Genomic DNA, 22335 nt, shown 5'->3' on the forward strand with positions numbered 1-22335 from the left:
GAGGTCGAGCAATATGTCCTGTAGATGATGCCTGGAGAATGTTTGTAAATTTTTCAATAATGGAACGACAATGTCATCAGGAAAAAGTATCAATACTAGAATGTACTATGCTTCTCTCTAGTAGTATTGGTTTATTGTATGGATAAAAGCAAAAAAGTGATCAAGATTCCTCTTCGAATCTACGTCGTGCCTGCGGAAGGTAGGAAAGAGGTCAGAACATTTCCGCGTATCAATCCATTCAAACATTGTACCATCTCTTTGACTTTTTCTTTATAACTTTCATGCCCGGAACTAGAAGTAATCGGCCGCTTGGCATACGCAGTACCGAGGCCAGCGCCCTTGGCGTACTGCTCGGCTGCAATGGGATTCACAATGCCTCCCTTATCTCTACCTAGTCCTTCGCCTTTGCGCCATCCCATTTGCTGAAGCATCCGTGCACCAATGTTATCATCAGCCAAAGGCTTTTCCACTGAAGCTGCTGCCGCTGCTGCTGATGCTGGTCTTTTTGTTGGATCGGGTCAAGACAGCCTTAGCTTCCCATTGCATGATAACATGGAATGATCCCCCACCCGCCCTAATACTCTTTCTCACTCTCTCTTGCTCTTCTTTTTTTACCTCTCTGTTGCCTTCTTTTCCTTATGCGAGTGTGCTGAATTTGAAGGAAGAACCGGCCGTTCCGGTTGACCGTAAGCTTGCCGCCGCTCGGCAGCCCGGTTCCTGTACTGTTGCTGCAAAACAAACCGTATTCAGAAAACAATGCTCCCTCCCACTCCGAGCAAAGACCACCACTGCTGGGGCATCTTGATTTCTTTTTTTTCTTCTTCTTCTTGCCAGCCTAGCTTACCTCTGCTGCTTGCTCTTCAGCTTTCTCGGCATTCGTCTTTATGTATCGCATCTTCATCCTTGCTTTTCCAACACATGCAGGATCCGCGAGGTTTTTCTACAGTAAATTTAGAGAAAAAAAGGGAATACCCCAATGCAAGGTTGAGCGTTATCATCTAAAGTTCTTAAAAGTCACACTGCTTCTTCACCGGACAGAGAGATTCCTCTCTATATATACGTGTAAACGGTGAATGAATTTGGAACCCGTACTTTGTGCAGTTCCGAGGCTTCCTCATGCCTCGACAAGTCTTGCAATGTCTTGAACTTGCGCTGACAAAGCAAACATGCTCGTATCGACAAGTCTGCAAACGACTCGTGCTCGCCCGCAATTGTAAACACGTCAGCTTCTTCTTCAGCAGCGGGATCAGCTGAAGAAGACGAGGACGTTGAGAGCTCTGCTTTCTTCTTGTTCCATTTCTCCAACTGGCTGTGAATCTGTGTCCAGTTCGTTCGAATGTTTCAGACAACTGTCCAAAATACATGTTCTGCAGGTTTCTACCTTCTTCGACGCTAGCGGTACGGTATCCTTTTCTGGACGTTTGCGTTTGCGTTCGTTTTCTACAGTGTTCGATGGCGGCGCCGCTGCTGCTGCTGCTGGTGATGACGGGTCTGTGGACGTTGCAGCAGCAACCGAAGTAGGAGATGTGGCGGTGCTGGTGGTGGGAGAATGTGCTGCCTTTGCAGCTGATGACGGAGTAGGTTGCTCCGTTGCTGAAGTGTTGTCTTGTATTTTCGACTTGATGACGAATTTGAAAGCTGCTTGCTGCTTTTGTGAAAACATGGAGGAGTGGAAACAGGCTGTGCAAGAGGGCACCTTGAGAGAAAATTTGTACGGAGTTTAAAGTTGGGAAGAGCAGCAAAGCTCACAGACTTGAGTGGGTTTGGGTGGAGGTGGGGAGCGGCCAAGGAAAGTGGCCCTACTGGACCAGAGAAAGGTTCCCTCTTTTTCATTCTTCATCGCAATGAAGTTCAGCGCTGGTGCGTTAGAATACATGATACACATGGATAGATAGATGGATGAAACTGATTGATGGATGAATGGATTGATTATAGACGTCAGCTCATCCCGTCGCAAGTGCCGCAAGGCTCATTTCTCGGCTCCCTCCCACATTCGCCGCAAGCTCATGAGCTCGCCCTTGTCCAAGGAACTCCGTGAAAAGTACAACGTAGGTTTTGCAGCAAAAAGCAGCGTGGATTCCGTTTTTCGATTATTGTGGCAGAACGGCTAATCGACGATGACGGCGACAAATAGACTCGTTCCATTCCCATCCGCAAAGACGACGAAGTCTTGGTCGTTCGCGGTTCCTTGAAGGGCCGTGAGGGCAAGGTTGTTCAGGTCTACCGTAAGAAGTGGGTTATCCACATCGAACGTGTCAACCGCGAGAAGGTCAACGGTGAGTTGGTGTAATACACACCTATTCAGAACATTTTTATTGATTTGCCTCATCAGGCGCCACTGTTCCCATTGGCATCCACCCCTCCAACGTTGTTGTCACCAAACTCAAGATTGACAAGAGCCGTCAGGCCATCCTTGACCGCAAGGACCGTTCCAAGAAGGCTCAGCCCATGGAACAGGTAGGACTAGTGATTGTGCAATTATTTAGGTTTTTATTTGCTAATCAATCCTTCTTTTCTCTTGGTTTATCTAGTAAATTTCATGCACGAAGCGCTTGAAAAACAATAAAAAAGAAATCATTGGCGACGATGACAACACTCGAAAAATGAAAGATTGTGATTTGGCTTTGCAAGAGGAAGGACGCATATTAGTTATCATTACTCTCTTGGATCGAAAGGAGGAGTTATGAAAATGAGAGAGGGAGAGAAGAAAAGAAAAAAGGGGAATAAGAAAGAAAGAAAAAGAATACGGTATGCGATACAGTAAGGCGTGTGTTATTACTACAACATTTCAACATCCTGTTGGTCCATTTTCTCGGCCATCATGGCCACAATGGCAGCACCAACAATGCGGGAATGTTTTACTATGCCGACCGATAGTTTGGCCGAAACTTCCTCGGGAATCAGTGCTTTCAGTGTCTCACAGACACGGGGATGGAAGGATGGGTAGTCTTTGTATACCTCGCCGCTGATGGCTAAAGTTAGATGCAAAGAGCATCAGATAAATGAGCAAAGAAAAAAAGGTGTATGCAAAGGAAAAAGAGGCACGTTACCTATAGCGAATCCATCGTTGCATTGATCGACACCAATTCCGTATTCCATCATGTACTCGACGACGCTGGCAATACTTGCGCCAAGCAGAGTGGCGGCTCTGTGTCCAACCAATTCACATGTTTTCTTTACAATCTCACGGTCTGCAATCGTCGTTTCGCCCACTTTGCACATCTCCTCCAGCACGACCCGCGTGTCTTCGAGATAGTCCCAATCATCATCCGCTTCACAGACATACATGTAGCTCGTATCAAAATGGTATGGTGCGCGCAGTAAGCAATCCTCGTCGTCAATTTGGAAGGAAAGTACTTGGCGATCGGCGAGGTACACCAGGATTTGTCGCACAATCTCGCCGAGGTACATGCCCGTCGTCATTTTTTCGAAAATATGGATTCCTCGATTGTTGCTTTCGTTATCGACAAGATGATCGAATCCAGTTTGTGGAAGATGCTTTGATCCAAAATTACACCACTCGGTGTTGATGATCATGTCCGTGTCGCCAGGGTTGACCTCGTTGTGATGCTGTGCAAGGAACTTGCTCATGTTGGATACTTTGTCGTAGTATGCGCAGTTGGTGCCCGTACTATGCACGATACCAATGCGTGTGGCAGGATGCTGATATGCATGCGCCAACAGGGTGCAAACCGCATCTGGAAGCAGGCGACGAGAAAATAGAGGTCACTTGATTAGCATATCACGCACTCACGCACGCACATACAACCCCCAACCGTTCTCGGTCACACCATCCAGAAAAACGATGGATAAAAAAGAGAAAAAGGTTAGCTTACCGTTGGCAATAGCAACAATGCGGACATTGAGCCCCTTGGCGTGGAAATGCCTGTGAAAAAGATCGACAACGTCGCAACCAATGACATTTGGAAACTCGAAACCATGCTCGAGTGCAATGATAGTGCCGCGGTCCAGTCCTGTCTGGCGCACCGCCAATCCCATACTGATAGCCATCACAGTCGTTTGCTCTTGATGGTGCCCAGACGATACTCGCGCCTGGAAATCAGATACACAGTCGGCCACGTAGTCTATCAACACACCAAAGTCTTCGCCGGCTGTCAGGTCGTCCGGGATCTCGTATTGGTACTGGTTAATCGCCAATTTGCCTCCTTCGCCTTTGAGTTTCACTTGACAAACGTATATATCCACGCCGCTAATTTCCAGTGCTAGGTAAGTACCCTTTTCGTTGCCTGTTGGATAGCCTGTAGACGCGCGAGTCAAATAATAATGATAATAAATATTATTAATGGCATTGTTTCCGTGCTGCTGCTAAAGCTCCCATTTGGGACGTATACCAGTGACAAAGGAAGGTATCATTTTGAGATCGCTGCTCCTTGGCAACGGTTGTGCTTGCGTGTCATCGGCTAGTCCAGCTTGCATTTCTTCCTTGAATCCGCGTACGAGTGCATTAAGCTGGCTGGAGGACACTCTAAACATTTCCTCGATCTCTTTAACGGCTTCCTGCTGTCGCGGCGAACCATGTCGTAAGTGTAAAAGTTGAGCTGCAGCGCTCGATCGTCGTCTGCCTCTGCTATCACTGCTGTCATTATTATCTCTCGAGGGCGGCTTGGCCGACATTGTGTACGAGAATATGAAAGAAGAAAGGGAGAGCTTTATATATATGTATGTATGTATATGGGGTTGCAGGAAAGAGAAAAAAATGGTGGGGAGAAGGAGGGGTCGATGAATGCCCGCCTTTTTCTCACTGCTCCAAGGTGTCACGCCGCTAGGTGCCACAGGAAACTCTGTTGCTTTTTCTTATTTCGATTCATTAAAGGGTAAACTGGGGCTCTACAAAAGAATTGGATCATGTCCTTTTTTCTCTTTTCTCTTTCGCACGGCTTAAAATAGATCAGCAAAGGGATCCTTGCTAGCTTGCTGTGTTTGTTGTTGTTGCTGCTGCTGCTGCTGCGAAGGTGTTGACATGCTTGTCATGCCACTTCCACCCACAAGAGAGAAGAGATCATCCATTGTGCTACCACCAGCAGGGTTGGCTGTCTGGGGGCTCTCTGCCACGATGGGCGATGATGCTACTGGTTCATCCCAGTCAAGGTCTAAGAGATTGCCGATATCGTTATTCTTGATCGCGGCTTGTATCTGTGGTGGTGGTGCGGTAATATCCTCTTCATCGTTTTGTTGGCTAAAGAAGTTCATGTGTGAGCCATCTAACCATTCTGTCATCCAAATTTATCTATACTTTACTTTGCAATTGATCTGCTGACGCTGTCAGCACCGTACTTTCTGCCTGCAATGAATGTCTCTGGAGGTTTGTGGTAGACGGAAGCAAGTGTTCCGATTTGATACAATAATTCGTCCAAAAGTCCAGGTGAAAGACCAGCATTTTCGCCTGCAATGGGTGGTTTCTCTGACAGGACCACTGCCTAAAGCGCATATATACATTAATCTTTTGTAACATTACGAGCAAATTCCCTTTTTTTCCAAGTTTACCTTAGCTGCCTGCGGGTCTGTAGACAGTAAGCGCCAATATACGTAGGCCCTGTCGCGAATGTCTGCATTGTCACACTCGTTTGTAGCAGTCTGAAGTACCCGCTGCACTAGATCCTGGTTTTCGGCCGGCTTTTTAAGGAATAGCTTCACTGTAGCTGTCAAAAATTGCAATTGGACCTGCATTTGCGGCGCATACCCATTTAGCTAATGACCAACGAAACTGCCAGAGTCCTGTGCTTCTAAATTACCTGCGAGTTCTCCTCCTTGAAATTCTCAACAAACATGTTGATCAAGTCGTCTGCGTTGTCAATTCGTTCTGCATATTCGCCAATAATCCAGGTGAGAGATGCTTTTGCTTCTGGTTCATCTAGCGCATCCAAATTCTCGCAAAGTGTCGGAATAATGCCTTCGTATTTATGGGGGTATTTTCGGAAAATGTCCTTTATGACAATGATAGCTTCTTGCACAACGTAGCTGACGCCGGTGTTGATCAAATCGAGCAACACGTTAATACACCGTTCCGCGGCTTCCTCAATTTTGATCGCACATCGTCCAATTGCGTTGACTGACTTTCGTACAAAATCGACGTCGACTTCGTTGGCATACCTATTTCATCCATATCTTAGCACCGACTTTTTCCTTTTCACAATAGGTATCTTCCGTACTCTTTCAATTCACTCAAAAGTTGATCCACGTTGCGGTCATTGCATAGTCGAATCAAAATTTCCAGCTTTTCAAGTTTGACGTAGGGAGGATCGTTGTATCGACAGAAGAACACACGCATTTCGTTGCTTAGCACTTCAGGACGTTTCTGGAGGATAAGACTGATATTTCGTAGAGCAATGTATTGAACTTCGGGTGGACTTGACAGCAAAGTTACTATTTTAAAATAATATAGTCAATGGATTGATCGAGTCAGCAGCATTTGTCAAATCCTTACCAAGCGGCGGTGCCATCTTTCTGCAGAAATTCTTTATTAAGTTCTGATCCTTGATGTATTGCATGTTGATGAGGAGAACCTAGAGAAACCAATACTTAGCATTTGATCCCGTACACAGATTTGTATATAAAACTCACCTTGATTGCAGCGAGGACAACTGCACCGTTCGCATGCTGCAAACGTGGCAAGACGCGATCGCAAATACTCTCTGCTTCTTTGTGGTCTGTCGGCTTGTACTCTGCGAGCGCTGTCAGGATAGCAATTTGGCCCCATCTGGAATTTATATGCGTTATCAAACACTGAACTTGGCGGCCAGCGACGCTGAACTTACTCGGTACATTCATTGAGAGCATGTAATAACTTGTTGAGGATCGATCCATTGACAACGAATATATCATGATTCGGAGAAGCTTCATTCATATCCGATAATGCGACGACTGCGTTGGCGACGACCATAGGGTTGATATCCGACACCATCTCTTTGACCTCGCTGATGAAATCTTGCTCAACTGTCAATTCGGGATTGATTTCATATAACTTTGAGACACAAATAGCTGCAGTTTTGCGGACATATGGGTTCTCATCCTACGAGAGAAAAAGTTGGTGCTTTCTCTTATAGCATCAATGAATTTGCCTCGATCCTTACCTTCAGGGCCTTTCGAAGCGGTTGGGTCAGATAGTCGATGATCTTGTCGACGCGGAGGCAGCCCATGGTACGAATCGCTAAAGCACGAATAAGCGGGTTCGGATCGTCCGAGTCCTTTGAGATGTCCATCAGAAAATTGCAAATAAACTAAAACGAGAACTTCCAGGCTTGTTACCTTGACAAAGGTGTTGACCGCGAGAATGACAAGTTCAGGTTGCGTCTTTGCGTAATTCATCAAGTACAAGTATACAAGCTTTTTGAGCTCAATATCTTCCGTCTGCATGTTCTTTAGGACATCAGGAAAGAGACCGCTCACGTCCTTGCCAACTGTCATGTTGGCAATGACCTTCTTGACTGCATCTTTCCGAACATGGCGATACTCGCTGTTGAGTTCGGCCTTTAGTTCGTAATTCTCGCCTAAATTTCGTGGTTAACATCACAATGTAGGTCTACAAGGGGTATTCGAATCAGCGCATGCCTCTCTTGTTTGTTGCGAAGAATCTAGGACGGCTCATGGCAAATAGAGACCGAATTGATGGTGCTCTTGACGGCGAGTGGTTGCAGAGCGCGGTCTGTTCCCCTCCAGGAAAGAGCCTTCGCGGACTTTCAAGAGCTGCTGCTACTACTACTACTAAGTTCTGTACCTACAGAGGACGCAACAAAAGCAACAAAGTCATGTTATATCGTAACATGGCAGAATGCTATTCCAGTAGCCTTTGAATTTCTTTATACATTTAGGAAATGAGATTTTTTTACGATTGTGATAGGAGCAAGAATAACCTTGAGTGCCGAAAACTTCATTCGTTCATCATCTATTATAAAATTTCTCATATATAACCTACAGTATCCTTAAACGGCCGTTTATGCGCTGCAAGCTCTAAAAAACGCCCACCATCTATAGCAGTGATACTCATGGCTCTAACAAGTGATCTGCATTCTCGTGTAATCAGACGGCTGAGTCTGTGTATATTTTGATCGACGTAAATGGCGACAATTGTTCAACCCAACAAAAACATTCGATCTTTATTGTATGTTCATACTCTGGCAGGTTATGACTATCTAATCCAAGCTGCATGAATCAAATGTGATAATAACAAGAGAACCATTTGAAAGAAAAAGAAGCAGTGCTAAGCCATGTAATGCGTCGCCATACTTCTATAATTGGCTAAAAATTAAACCCTGCTTTTGTCAACAAAAGTGTCAACTTGGCAAAGTGGGGGAAATTGTACAAGATGCTACAAAAAGAAAGGGCGGACAAATTTTGTTCGTGCAATGTTGCATAAATATCCCGCAAAGCAGCAAATTTGAAGCCTACAGGAGGAAAAATAAAATGCAAAGTATACGAACGTATAAAGTTCTAGATGATCAGCTGAAGCAATAATGTCGATATGTTGGTTTTTTGTTGCCATGGTGCAACAATATCTTTAGGACGCAAGATCGGAGTAGATGATCGAGATGAAAGAGCGCGGTTATGCTTGCAAGCGATTTTCCATTAATAGAAGGATCGTAGCTACAAGACGAGGATCTCTCAGTCTTATTGGTACTGAATTGTCCCTGGGTTCTCGGGATGTTGCGAGGGAGAGTGAGTGAGTGTGTGCAAAAAAGGGGGAATATGGATTTGTCAAAACGTGTTTCTTAGAATGTGTTCGTACCATGCGGGAGTCTTTGTCTTGCAAAATGTAATAGAAGCACAATCGTATGACACGTACAAACGAAACGAAACGTCGAAACTTCTAGAGCGCCGTGACAAAAGCAAACATAGCACCCCAAGCGGGAAAATTCTACCTCTTTGCCTCAAGTTGAGCTGAACAATAGGATGTGCTCCTCCTTCGGAAACCGAAGAATTCAAAATGTGTGTGCTTTCATGTGAATCGTCGTGACCCTGAAATTTTGGAGGAGTAATGGCGGGCGCAATGGATAAACATGCGCCCTTGCGAGAGAGAAAGGTTGGTTTCACTGCCAGCTGGTTGGCTGAGTGAAGGAAAAGGTGAGCACGGGTCGTTCCTTTCTCCTAGAGTGCTTCGCCACGGAGCAAAAAAAGTAGCAGTATGTGGAGAACTGAGTGACGTGGGTAAGCGATCGATAAGCCCGCAAGGCAGAAAAGGGCTAGGAAAAAATGGGGGGAGAGGAGGATTGCACACGGCAGATACCACGCCACCCCCAGCTCCGGATACACCCTTTTGTTCTGCGAGCACCCTTCTTGGCAACAGAATTTTGTTCTGTTACCATAGAAGAAAACAATTTAACAATATAGCCGATTTGATAGCCGAACGATTGTTCACCAATGGTGGCGTATTACCAGGGGGCCGTACGACTAGTACCAAAATGCCGAGCGAGTTCAGGATGCTCACCATTGGATTGGGTGGAAAGGCCTCTTGATTTCTAAAAAAGACGAGCAAGAATGTGTAAAGCTGAAACTCATGGCTCTTCCTCTGCTTGTGAAACCACCAGCAAAGAATCGCGACCACATTGCCGAATCCAGTTATCACCGCAAGAAAATGAGAACAACCATTTGATCAAGGCTGGGCCTTCTTTTCTTCCTTCTTCTTTCTTCCTTGCTATATATCCCTACATATAATATACAACTCTAGCGGCTTGGGATAGCAGCGCGGACAAAATAAGAAAAGAAGAAAAGGCGTCTCCTTTTTTGTTCGAAAAGTTGAAGTGCCCCATCTACCACCAACATTTGATGATATCACTTTGACAATAACACAGACAATCAAGATTTTGTACTCCTGCACGCCCACATACACACATATATACAAACACACTCGGACCATTTACACGGAGACTGACAGAGAGAAAAAGAGAACCCGCGCGCGCACACATCACCGACCAGCATGAAGCTTGCTCCAAACTTATACCCACAAAATATCCTACTTCTCTTGTCCCCCACAGGCGAGAGACAATATTATACCCAATATATCCGAGAACTTGCTCATCTTTTTGAATTATACGAGCCTTTAGAGTAATTGAGATGCGCACTGACATTAATGTGACATTGCATACGTCTAACTTGCTATAAAACCTTACACAATAATAGGATCAAGGCCCCCACGGGAAATACGGAATTGCAGCTGTCAAGTGACACTGTTGCTCAATCATCACCTGCTGAGGAGGAGCCACTCTACACTCCAAACGGACGATTGATTGCTGCCCATATACGGTTTCGGACAATAGACCACGGTAGTGTACCTTTGCAGTGAACTCACATCTAAGAAGGAAAAGAACCCATCGTTTTTACCTAAAGTATTGCTGGTTTAAATAGCTGACAAAGCATATGCACGCTATAATCAAATGATATTTCCGCTCCAGTCGAAAAAACCCAACAAGAACAACAATAACAACAACAGCAGCGCACCATTTCGATTAGAAATCGTACACGTTGCCGATATTCAGACATTGTCGTCATCATCTTTATCTTTTGCACGTCCCTTGTACATACGCAATTTCTCAGTTCCTGAATCTATCGACTGGTTCGAGCTATTTTACAATGCGTTTCAAAAGTATGGCCGACTGGTTCAATGTCGCAAAGAGGCCGCTATATCTTCTTCGGCTGAGGCGATGATTATCCAGTATGCATTACAGGAGGATGCCGACAAGGCTGCAACGGAGATGGCAAGTATTGCTAGTATACATCAATATATTCTGCAAAAAGCAGGTACTAAATTTTGTTTCAATTGACACTTGCAAATCAATTTATCCGCTCGCCACCAAACAGCACGGTGCAGTTATTTTACAAGGACATGACGCCATGTGAGTATCTATTCAAATTGCATTGTCGCGCGGATTTACCTAACAGTTTCTAGTTCCATCACTTCGACCTTGGAAGACGAGGCATGTGAAAGAAAAGTTTTTTTTTCTACAAAAGGGATTAGATGGAAACTGACGCCTGCTCCGCATTGTTCAGGGACCTAAAAAAGAAACAATCGGGTCGGCGTCAGGGGAAAGCATTCACCAAGAGAGTACAAGAGGGGTCATTAACTTGACCTTCAGCATGGACCTTTGCAATCTATATATCAAACATATCGATCCGACGCTAACTAGTACAGAGCTATTTAATCTATTCAAGCCATATGGCCGCATTATAAGTGCAAGAGTGATGGAGGATACAGCTACGGGCCGTTCAAGGGAATTCGGCTTTGTCAGTTACAGCAGTCCAGTCGAGGCAGCAGCTGCGTTGTTAAATATGGATGGCTATGACCTAAAGATGCGCAGAAAGGCTGGTCCATTCTTGAGCGTTCGATTCCACGAACCAAGAGTGCACCGTCCCGAACGTGACTTTAAACAGCAATTACGGATGCTGGCATCGTCCAACATGGCAGTTTACTTTACATATGAATGGAAACCGCTCTCATTTTACGCGCATTATCCAATGCCGCAATCACCGTTACCTCCACCACCACCACCAATGGCTTCTCCGTCTGTGTTCTGGTACCCGCCACCTATGCAGCAATACTATCATCAGCAGCACCAGCACCATCATCCTCCCATGCACTGGATACATCCATATTTGCAGCAGCAACAACAACAACAGCAGCAGCAACAGCAATATTCACCTTACATCCTAGAACAGCCAGTATCGTACAACGCTCCTCCACCGCCACCAGCACCAAGTCCACACGTCTATTATCCGCCAGCACCTGTATATTACAACGCTCCTCCTGCCGGTTTTGCGACGGTCCCGCATATTTCTCCTCTTCCGCCTACAAGCAGCCACGTTCCTCCACCGCCGTTGCCATCCCCCGTCGCTCTTACGGTCCAGCCTTCGTCCCCGCTACCGTACAAGCGACGCACGAGTCGAAAACGCATCAGCTTAGACACTTCCGTAATTGGCGGCCGCAAAGAGTCGCTGTCAAGAGAAGGCAATCAGGCTTCAAACGCAGACAGTTTGCGTCTTTTGGATACAGTTCAGAGCGTGCTCCAGTCCCAGCAGCCAGGAATAAACGACGCGGAAACAACAGCTATCGTCGACGCTTTAATCTGTAATCTGACTCGCGAAGAATTGTCCCGCTGCATTTTCGATCGAGAGTTTTTGCAGCATCAAATAAGCCTCGTTCGAAAATAGATGTTGCTCTGCTATCAATGTCGCAAATAAAGATAATGCTCCAAGATAATTTGAGTGAAGTTTATATATATTATTGGAACGCTTGCTGCTGACATACGAAGATTGTAAAGCTAGAAAAACGTGCTTGCATAACAACGCAATAGCCTTCCACTTTAGAGATGCAGCAGGAATTATCCCATCACGTGCACTGAAAATCAACTATTGTCGCGTTGGCTTGCATAAAACTTGGCAAGTGTTAACTTTCAATTAACGGAGGCTTTCTCTCGCTCAAAACTAAGTGTCTAATTAGCGAATCAATCTACCTACAAGTATTGAAAGTAAGTAGATTAGACGCAGTCTGCGATGATCCGATGTTACTCGTCTGGGCAGCTGCCATTGAAATCCCGATGGTTGCAAGGTTCGCACAGGCCAACATTACCAAGTTGCAATATAACCGGTCAACGGACCCCGAACCTCCGCATCGACTGCTACGAGTGACAATTTGAACCTAGAGATCAAAGAGAAAAATCCGCCATCTGAAACACAATCTATCTAAAGCTGACCTTCAACGGTGAGTTTTGCATGAATGTGAGGGTTATTTGTGACACAAACGAGATCTGTAAGGATTACGCTCGCAGCATTTCTGCAGCATTGTAATTGTGGTACAACAGCAATTTTCTCTGATGATGTATATCTGGAGCTTGCATTGGTCAAGTCTGGCGGCACATATACATTAAGAATATTTTGAGAAACATTATCTCACGCTAAAATCTCTCTCATAAGCTATTTTCTGCGTCGCTAAATGTTTAATACTGGTAATTGCACCAGCAGTATTCCATCTCGAGGTACTCACTATACTCCTGAAATAAATGACTCGACAATCATTACTCGTTTTCTAGGCTTTCTGGATTTACCAGCAACCATTCGACGTTTGTTTTGTAAAATAAACATTCATGCAGCTACACATCTCGTATTATTCTGGAAGGTATAGCATTATACCCTCCTTCTTCTTACAGAAAGAACTATTTGCATTGTTGTATAGCTCACATATATATTCATAGCAACCGTGGAATGCAAGAAATGGGAACGGTTAATATTTCTGGAGGAGTATGTCCTCGGCCTGTTTGGTTTATGCACAGAGCAGTCTACTAGTCCGATCATCAAGCAGCATTCGGTTTGCTCCTAGATACATAGCGACGTCGAATTCTCGGTTTATCCAGAGCAGTGTTCGCAGGAGTTCATATTCGACGCATATCATTACCTAACACTTTGTTCGCTGCTGGCGTATACTTTATGTTCTGGTGGCGCTTGTGGCGCACCTTCTTTTTTGGGAACGTGCTGACTTTGCCAGTTGCACGAAATCAAGCACGGACAGCGCTTATGCAGCTGACAGCTGGCCACAAAATTGGTAATTTCCCCGATAAAATTACACTGCTACGAGTATGCTTATACAGATTTTGCTAAACCATGATGCTCCATGATGCTCTAAGTACTAATCGCGATCACAACGCGTAAAAGCCACGCAAAGTCGCTATTTGTAGCTATATTTTCATGAGTCCTGGAAGATTTTTTATGTTCAAATTATAATCTCAAATGCGTTCAATTTCTCCGTCATTTCTCGCGTGCTAAAGGGGCGAAAATGCGGGGAAGGTACATCTTCTCTCTCTTTACTGTGAGCGTCCTTTACAAGAGCATGTCGAACCCTTTGTAACGTTTTCAGCTCCTACTGTCTTACTCCAGCCATGTCAGATCATTCGGCGTTTCACAGTACCAAAAACACAATATCAAATGTAAGTCATGACCTGTGCTTGATCGCTGTACACCGTATTGATTGCGTCCCATTTGTAGTTCAACCCAGTGCTCAACGCTTACTTAACTAAAGTCCAAGACCTGCTTCCTGGAACGCCCCGGTCTCAAGCTGCTGCTACGCCCATTTCTGTGCCTCCTCGTGGGATCCATGCCGGAATGCCCTTTACTGAACCAGGACATTCGGTAAGGCTTGCAATTATGACATTAGCGTCTCTTCAACCGTTAACCTCTTTCTTTCTGTAAATATAGCGACCTTATCGCGGAAGGGAGCCAAGGCGACGAGACGCTACTGATCCGTCTCAACCAAGCAACTCGCATCAGAGCAATCAAGGCCGCAAGAGACGTGGTAGAGGCAGAGGTAGAGGCAGGGGCAGAGACGCTCAGTCCCAGTCGTCTGCTCAGCTGCGTCTAAGTGCAGCATCCAGCAACCAAGCTGTGACCAGCTCTGAGGAGAGCAACACCACCGGATCAGCTGTAATCACGGAATCGGGTCATAAGCACAGTACCCCTAGCGGTAAGTGTAATCAATGCTCTGCAGATGTTGCGGTCAATCATGCTAATGTTACTTTGGTTACAGTTGCCGGAAGAAAACGTCCTCTTCCCCACGATGTAGCTGAAACCTCTGAAGCCAAGAAGAGGCAGTTGGCTAACGATAGCAAGGTTCCTCAATCGAATACGAATGAGACATCCAGTGAACGTCCATCATCAGCCTCTGCCATTCGCGCCGTGAATAGCAACCTAAGCCCGATTCATGATGCAAATACATCGAAGGAAGACAGAAATACAAGCACCGATACCCACAATCATGCTAAAGTTACAGCAGCCGAAGTTGCCGGAACGAAGTGTCCTCTCTCTGAAGATGCCATTGGAAACTCTGAGGTCAAAAAAGGGCAAATGCCTGTCGATACATGAAGACTTTAAAACTAGAAGTTGCAACTACCGCAAAGGATGAGAAGGAGGAAGCAAAGGAGGACCGAACCCAAGCGACGGATGACCAATGTACAGGAACGTTGCAATACAAGGCTGACGGATACCCTACACTTCACATTGAATGCAAGGACATCGACAAGCTTAAAGAAGGGGAATTTCTCAACGATACGATACTTGATTTCTACCTGCGATACTGCATCAATCGACACATGCTCAAGACTCTACATTACATGCAGAGTTATGCTTCTATAATTCTTTTTTCTAGCACGACTCGTTGATGAGACGTACGGATACAATTACGAGCGCGTCCGACGTTGGTTTATGAAGATAGATATTTTCAAGAAACGATACGCATTGATGCCTGTATGCCTAGAAAGCCACTGGTTCTTAGCTATACTGATCAATCTACAAAATTGCTTGGGCAATGAGGACTTGGATGCAAGCAAAGAACCAAGGATATATCTGCTGGATTCTTTAGGTGTAAACCGTGCCAAGGAAGGCAGGCAAATTGCGAGATATCTGGAATGCATTGCTGCCGACAGACATCCGACAGAGCGTTTCAGACGCCCGAATGTTAGCAATGTCCGTGTAAGTGCACACTTGAAATTATAGTTTACAGTATCACGCTCCTTAACCGTATACTGCTTCCTTAGGTTCCCCAGCAAACGAACGAATACGACTGTGGCATTTACGTTCTGCATTTTGCAGAATCCTTTATTTCATCGCCTGCGCGGGTTTTGTCTGCTATCAAGAAAAAGGAAACAACATACTGGGATACTTCAACAGTATCCCAGAAACGATCAAGTATTAAAAAAATTCTCAAACGCATATAAGATACTTCAGCAGTATCCTAGAAACGATCAACTATTAAAAAAAGTACTCAAAAACATATAAGATACTTCAACAGTATCTATAAAAAATACTAAAAAATATAAAAAAATATTAAGAAAAGTAGAGACATAATTGAAATAGAAAAAGAAGCTGCTGAAAAGTGTCCAGGAAGAAGCTCACGGCAAAGATACTTTAGCAGAGACGCAGCGGCCAGGGGCAAAAACTCAAAGACATGCACGAGCAGAAGCTGAAACAAGCATCAAATGAGACGAAACAGCTACACAGTAAACCAAAACCTTAAGCAACGCATAGACTTGATGGAAAGCGAACATACGCAGGCACAGACTATTTTAGGAGAATTGTATGAAGACAGCGATCGCGAACCACGAGAAGCAGCTTGCAGAGTGGCAAGAGAAACACGGCAATATCGGCAAAGATCTAGAGGCACAGCAGTTCCTGGTTCGCGAATTCACAGAACCAAAGCAGTCGATCGAAGCTGCACTCGAGGAAGCACAGGACGCGTTTGCAAAAGAAGGAGCGAGCTGTAGACCTAGAAGAGGAGTTCTACACGCTGACGAAGCAGCCTAACGATATCGAGCCGGAGTTGAATGCCAAGGGTGAACATGGTACAGAATTGGAGAAGCAGTTAGAGAATACGGAATCGAAGCGAAAAGCCGCCAAAGAGGAAGAGGAGCAGCAGCAGCAGCTAGACAAAGTCCAAAATGCATATTCACAGCTACGGTCAAAGCACAGTGCCAATTTGAAAGAACTGGGATTGAGGGAAAAGCGGAAAAGTTTAGAGAATGCAGCAAAGACATCCAAGACGCAGGTGCAGCGAGAACTCCATAGCAAACTACAGGAGATGGATGAACGGCGGCAGGAAATTGAAACTCTGCGCAGACAACTGGCTATCCTGGAAGAGTCCAATCAAGCGAACAAACAGCACAAGACAATGTATCTAAGCTACAAGCAGAATTGGAAGATGCAAAAAAGCCTCGCGAGCAACAAGTCAATGAGCTGGCAGGAAAATTAGAAGCTGCAAATCAAGAACTGAAGCGAGTGACCGAAGTATTGACCTCAAAGGATGCGCAAATCGCAGAACTCGAGAAGAAACACAAGAGGCCAGAAAGCAATACAGCAAAACATCTGAAGAAGCTTAAAGAAGAAAGAAGGCGTTGGAGACACAGTTGGAATCGACAACGGAAGATTTGGAAAGAGTTCAGGAAGGAAGTACAGCGGCAAAGACGCAGTTAACAGAGATGCAGCAGCTACTAGAGCAAGAGAAATCAAGTCGCGAGGAAGCAAAACAGAAGTTAAATTAGAAGAAACGACAGAGTAAATATATATATTTGTCAGTAGATAAGCGTGTTGAAAATTAGTCTTTTTTATCTATGGTTAGGATATAATAAGCTAACCTAGTCAATATATAGATTTATAAGGTTTATACTGTAATGGATGCTTCTATATGCAGTGGTACCGGGTTGGATGCGTACAAAAACCAATCGTACGGACAATGCAGAAAGGTAAACAGAAGTTTATTTGCTTCTTCTTGCATTTTTCCCAGTCTTATTTGCTCCAGAAGACTCTGCTTCTGCCGTGTTCTGCCTGCAAATGCTCTCGAGAATTCTATTTGTAATACATATGCGGTGAGTCAGTAACTTGGATAATGTTTGAAGGACATGATCACTTACGAGGGCAATCTGCTTCACTTCCTCTTATGGAGAATTCCACAGGGGAGAGCTCCCAAGACAGCAGAGGAACCGCCGACAGCCTATCCATCGGGTATGGCAACTGGTGCATCCAAAGAAGACGTATCTTCTTCTTCGAATGCTCTGTAAGAAATGAAGTCGATGCAGTGTAAATTTAACTCATTTTCATAGTTGATGCCTTACTCAATTGCATCTGAATCAGCCTAAGCTGGAGGGGCGGTTTCTTCAGCGCATTTGCTTTCTCAGAAAGCCTCATTATTGTTTATCCGGTTCTTATAATCGGTTTTCGGTCGTGGAATACGACACATATCTTTCTTCCTCAAAGAAAAGGAATGAGTGCCTTTCTTCTTCCCAAATATCCTACTCTCGAACATGCGTCGTAGCAGATATCGGTGTAAATTCTGCAAAAAACCAGTTCAGCAATTCGAAAACGCCAAGAAGAGAGCATGAGAAGCAATGCAAGCGGAAGATCCAGCAATGGGGCAGCTGAACAGGTTCAACGTAAATTCGGTTCCAGTCTGCTTGAGGCGCCTAAGCCGATGGGTCAAAACCGAGTCTTGATTATATGGCTGCTAAGGTGAGATAATTAGAGAGAAGAAGAAATGCTTGAAAGCGAGGAGGATTTGAGTATGGAGATAGATCCCCTCGATCACACATGTGTTGAATGCACCAACGATGTAGACAATGATGATGACGAAGTGGGAGACTTTGCTTTTGAGACCGCGTCTTGCAGCGAAGAAGAGTCTGATAAATTCAAGTGACGAAGAAGTCGAAAGGATCAACATTACTGATTCGCATGTTGATCCTAATACTGCAGCATTTATGCAAAATGCATCAGCTCCATTTTCGATTATGACTTCACGGACTCTGTTAACGATGTTGGCGACGCTATGCAAACAAGCAATGACCTACTGTTGTATTTCATCGAGCACGGCACGTCAAGAGATTTGTATGAAGCTGTCATCAAGCGTGTCAACAAGTACTTGACGGGACATGCACCTCCTTCGCAGCATTACCATTCTGCAAAGAAAGCTCTGCACCGTATTTGCCCGATACAACCTCGCGGATATGATATATGTCCTAAGACTCATTGCCTTTTCGTTGCAGACAACGATGACGAATACCCGATGTGCCAAGTTTGCAAGTCTCTACGGTTCATAGCACCTGGAGAAGCTTCAAGGACTATGAAGCAATTATCTTTGAAAGATCGAAATGCATTGTTGGTCACCAAAAAAAGTACCCGCGAATTTTTGCGATATCAGCAGACACGAGAAGCGCCTTCCTCAGTGGTCCTTTACGATTACGACGATGCCAAGACCCATACCATATTGCAGGAAAAACTCTTTCAAGGTGCAGAAGTGTATATCTCAATTGGCCTCTTCAGCGATGACTTTACAGCGTATAGGCGCAGCAAATACGGCTCCATGACGATCATCCATGCTATCATTTTGAATTTTCCACCCTCTATTCGCATGGAGCAAAAAGGTATGCTGCAAGTTTACATTGGTCCCTCGCTACGCTGACGAAGCCAAAAAAAAAAGACATCGACAGTCTTTCGAGACAACTTTACGACGACCCATGAAGAGCTTGCATCGCGTGGCATCAAGGTAAAGCTGGATACTGGCAGGATCGTCCGGGTAAAACCCATGTATGCTTTTGTGGTGGTGACATACAAGCAGTTGGCAAGTTGCCGCCTCTTGTCAAGCCGGCATTCTTTGAATCCTTGGAGGTGCCAAGATACAGTGGTTGCAAGAGTGAAGTCATAGATATTTAAAAAGAAGAAATTACAGTAGCATCAACATTGTACATACACTATTTCCATAAAGTAATGTCAAAAACCAAACTCCAATATTAGATGTTGTTGTGCGCAAAAGTACATCAGTCTCGGAAATATCGATATACTTACATATCTTCCATTGGTGCCTGTCCAAAGTAAATTCCCTCTTGAAAAAGTTGGAAGTAGCCGACTTCGATGGATTCCCTTATTATTATTATTATTAATTTATACACCTTCCACGCGCGTTGGATGGAACAGTATATAACACAACATGATCTACAAATTTAACGTTCATGTTTGGAGTTTGGCAGACGGAACAGACACCAATCTGAGGATTGAAAGGACTAGAAAGTTTAAGAAGGGCTCCACCACAATTTGCAGATAGAGAGTAAAATTTACTCTTATGGACCAGACATCCGTATTCCCATGATCGTTGATATCTTTGCATAACGCAAGAAGCCTCCAACAGCTGTTTCAGATACTAGATTGAATTCTACGATATGGATTGACGGATCAATACTATACTCTCAGAATCGGTCCTATCATTGCACCAAGACACGGTTCCAGCTCCTTGGCAGTTCCTCGGAAAGATTCTTAGGAGTGAGACAAAGAAAGAAGGTATTCCATCTGAATTCGGTTTCCATTGATCTCGAAGATATAGCTTTGTGTACCTGATTAAACAGTCGATTCGTGGGGCCCACGTCGATTAAATACGGAGTGTACATGATTGAAATTGATTGTCAAAAGATTCCATACTGTGAAACAGTTTTACTCGAAAACATTTCGGAATGTCTGCATACAACCGTTTGGGCCATTGTTTCTGATGACAGCATCCTGGCAAAATTTTTATTACCATGAGCATAGTATGGTTCCTTTTCTCTTTCTTTCTCTTTCTCTTTCTCTCACAGAAATCAATGAAGACAATCAAGAAGGTAAGCTGGAATACTGCCTATTTTAATATACTGATTGACTCCTTAATGGTAGGATAAAGCATGCATATGAGCATCTCTCCATTGCTTCCTTTGCATATAAAGTCGCGCCTTGCCTTTGACATCGTTTCTGGCGTCTATGAATGTCTGCATTATTCTCTTTAGCTTATCAAGTCTAGGTTTCCTTCCATCATGGTCTCTAATATCAATAGATCTCCTCTGTTGTTCTCTTCTGCTTATGATTGTAATGATTTAATGACTTCCGGTGCAATCTCCCAAATACGCTCACTTCTGACGTATTTTTTTGTACCTAACCAGCACTTGCCGGTTTCACTGGCCGACACAGTAAATGGATCTTGCTCTTGTAGCACAGAACGATGATGCTAATGAAGCTAGTCTGGAAGGAGAATATAAGCGAGGTAGAAGAATTAATGCGTATCCGATGTCTGACGTGACTCCTAATGACTCTTCCTTTCTTTCCATTCCTAATTGTTACTATCCCTGTCTTTGGAAGCATTTCTCGCTACTACATACATACACAACTGTCACCATCGCACTCTTTCCTATCATGACTGCAAGCTCTTGATGCAGATGTCATTCTTGCAAGGCGATTACTTCCAACACCCATGGAGGGTTCTAGAGCAGGACACTCGGGTGTCAGCAGCCCAAGTCTTGCATACACGAGAAGCGGCAGAGAAAAGCCAGGAACTTCAGCGGTGACATACATGTATTATATGTCCCTGTACTCAAGATGGAGAATACCGAGCATGCTTGTCGGCAATGCAAACCACAGCGGGGATATTCAACTTGGACAACGAAGATTTGTGCAATCAGAATGAAAAGCCCCGCTCAGAAAGATCGACATTTTCAAAAAAACGATAAATCTTGATGCCCATGTGCCTAGACAACCATTAGTATCTAGCATAGTTGGAATACAAAGCTGAAGGATATCCTATGTCACATATTGAACCTCGAAATGTCGACAAATTTCAAGAAGGTGAATACCTGAACGACACCTTTATCGACTTCTAACATCGTGTAGTCGACATTATCCACAGTATCTGCAGTCGGCATGAAGAGATGTAGTTGGCATTACCAGCAATACCTCCAGAAATACGTTCGCGCTGAAGACCATATATTACATGCAGAAATCTACATGTATAGTTCTTTTTCTATCCACGACTTGTTGATGAGGTAGATGGATTCAATTACGAGCTTGTCCGACGTTGGCTAAAGAAAATTGATATATTTACCTTTTGCCTTAACGCCAATACCAACCATTGCTTCGGCGAGAAGACAAACGAAGAGTCTCAAATTTATCTTCTGGAGTTGCTGGGTGTAAACCGCACGCAAGGGTAACGCATTTAAGCCCCCAAAAGTTAGCAACGTCCAGGTAAATATAACATCCAAAACGATGGCTTATAATGACACTTTTTAACCTTGTACTGCTTTTCAGGCACCAATGCAAATCAACGGGTATGACTGTGGAGTCTCCGCTCTGCATCTTGCAGAGTTCTTCGGTGCTTTACCTCTACGGGCATTGGCCGCACTACAGAAAAAATACTGGGATGCCTCAACATTACCAGAAAATAAAACGTTTGTTATTATTAGTTTCCGCTTTTTCATCTTCGACTAAGTACATTACAGCCAGCAAGAAGGCTCTTAGGTACGGTGCAAAGAGGATTCAGGGATCGCTTTAGGCTGTATTTTTAAAAACAGTTGTCGTTTGGAGCATAAAATTGCACAACAAACAAGGCAAATTTAAACCTGTGGAATAAAATTAATAAACATTTTTGTCGATCTAAGGAAATAAACCTGCCATATTGGTTCAAATTTGCCATGTAGCGCAGTTGCTCCAAACAATACCAACCCGATCTCAATCAGTAAAAATTCCAGGTATTACAGGCTTGTATCCGTTTTTACTTACCGAATCATCTAAAGAGAAGCAGTCTCAATATTAGTACTTCGATAATATTCAGAATCCAAGATGAACTGCAAAGCTTACCGTAAAAACCTAAACCCTTTCGGGCCCCACATTCGCAGTGGTGGATTGATTTGGTCTACAGAAGGCTTGAGGGCGACCAAAGCCTTCCCATACTTTTCTTGCAATGAAGTACATATTCTTCGAGGCATTGGTGTCCCTTTTCCACAGCATTCCACAGGTTTGGTAATCCAGGATGCCATGGTGAGTAACACCGTCCTCCGTCTTCAA

The 22335-nt window shown here is 44.4% G+C and overlaps 8 protein-coding genes across 8 annotated transcripts; 5 read left to right on the forward strand and 3 right to left on the reverse strand.

Annotated features, from left to right (window-relative positions):
* Positions 1-160: 160 nt before the first annotated feature.
* On the reverse strand, positions 161-1663 carry VTP01DRAFT_10158 (uncharacterized protein; the record flags this gene model as incomplete). The annotated part of the gene is made up of 6 exons (XM_069378489.1): positions 161-190; positions 252-501; positions 616-728; positions 845-940; positions 1093-1317; positions 1382-1663. The coding sequence occupies 6 exons, from the start codon at positions 1661-1663 to the stop codon at positions 161-163; spliced, it is 996 nt and encodes a 331-aa protein (XP_069239583.1).
* Positions 1664-1844: 181 nt separating this feature from the next.
* Positions 1845-2534, forward strand: VTP01DRAFT_10159 (60S ribosomal protein uL24; the record flags this gene model as incomplete). The annotated part of the gene is made up of 5 exons (XM_069378490.1): positions 1845-1860; positions 1936-2048; positions 2135-2276; positions 2333-2457; positions 2532-2534. The coding sequence occupies 5 exons, from the start codon at positions 1845-1847 to the stop codon at positions 2532-2534; spliced, it is 399 nt and encodes a 132-aa protein (XP_069239584.1).
* Positions 2535-2778: 244 nt separating this feature from the next.
* Positions 2779-4635, reverse strand: VTP01DRAFT_10160 (uncharacterized protein; the record flags this gene model as incomplete). The annotated part of the gene is made up of 4 exons (XM_069378492.1): positions 2779-2972; positions 3051-3698; positions 3837-4259; positions 4353-4635. 4 exons carry the CDS (start codon positions 4633-4635, stop codon positions 2779-2781), a joined length of 1548 nt encoding a protein of 515 aa, XP_069239585.1.
* Positions 4636-4899: 264 nt separating this feature from the next.
* Positions 4900-7606, reverse strand: VTP01DRAFT_10161 (uncharacterized protein; the record flags this gene model as incomplete). The annotated part of the gene is made up of 11 exons (XM_069378493.1): positions 4900-5197; positions 5260-5438; positions 5506-5682; positions 5754-6111; positions 6171-6384; positions 6446-6524; positions 6583-6718; positions 6777-7030; positions 7092-7205; positions 7267-7508; positions 7570-7606. 11 exons carry the CDS (start codon positions 7604-7606, stop codon positions 4900-4902), a joined length of 2088 nt encoding a protein of 695 aa, XP_069239586.1.
* A 2325-nt stretch (positions 7607-9931) lies between these two features.
* Positions 9932-12159, forward strand: VTP01DRAFT_10162 (uncharacterized protein; the record flags this gene model as incomplete). Its single annotated transcript, XM_069378494.1, has 6 exons — positions 9932-10059; positions 10135-10277; positions 10360-10709; positions 10813-10847; positions 10901-10928; positions 11002-12159. The coding sequence occupies 6 exons, from the start codon at positions 9932-9934 to the stop codon at positions 12157-12159; spliced, it is 1842 nt and encodes a 613-aa protein (XP_069239587.1).
* Positions 12160-13880: 1721 nt separating this feature from the next.
* Positions 13881-15710, forward strand: VTP01DRAFT_10163 (uncharacterized protein; the record flags this gene model as incomplete). Its single annotated transcript, XM_069378495.1, has 7 exons — positions 13881-13928; positions 13987-14130; positions 14197-14461; positions 14525-14826; positions 14895-15114; positions 15143-15465; positions 15531-15710. The coding sequence occupies 7 exons, from the start codon at positions 13881-13883 to the stop codon at positions 15708-15710; spliced, it is 1482 nt and encodes a 493-aa protein (XP_069239588.1).
* Positions 15711-16071: 361 nt separating this feature from the next.
* VTP01DRAFT_10164 (uncharacterized protein) lies at positions 16072-16741 on the forward strand (the record flags this gene model as incomplete). Its single annotated transcript, XM_069378496.1, has 2 exons — positions 16072-16167; positions 16241-16741. The coding sequence occupies 2 exons, from the start codon at positions 16072-16074 to the stop codon at positions 16739-16741; spliced, it is 597 nt and encodes a 198-aa protein (XP_069239589.1).
* A 646-nt stretch (positions 16742-17387) lies between these two features.
* Positions 17388-18940, forward strand: VTP01DRAFT_10165 (uncharacterized protein; the record flags this gene model as incomplete). The annotated part of the gene is made up of 4 exons (XM_069378497.1): positions 17388-17542; positions 17833-17994; positions 18046-18174; positions 18235-18940. The coding sequence occupies 4 exons, from the start codon at positions 17388-17390 to the stop codon at positions 18938-18940; spliced, it is 1152 nt and encodes a 383-aa protein (XP_069239590.1).
* Between the last annotated feature and the right edge of the window lie 3395 nt (positions 18941-22335).

Source organism: Rhizomucor pusillus, assembly GCF_041956525.1.
Source record: "Rhizomucor pusillus strain CBS 183.67 unplaced genomic scaffold VTP01scaffold_8, whole genome shotgun sequence".
Classification (NCBI taxonomy): Eukaryota; Fungi; Mucoromycota; class Mucoromycetes; order Mucorales; family Lichtheimiaceae; genus Rhizomucor; species Rhizomucor pusillus.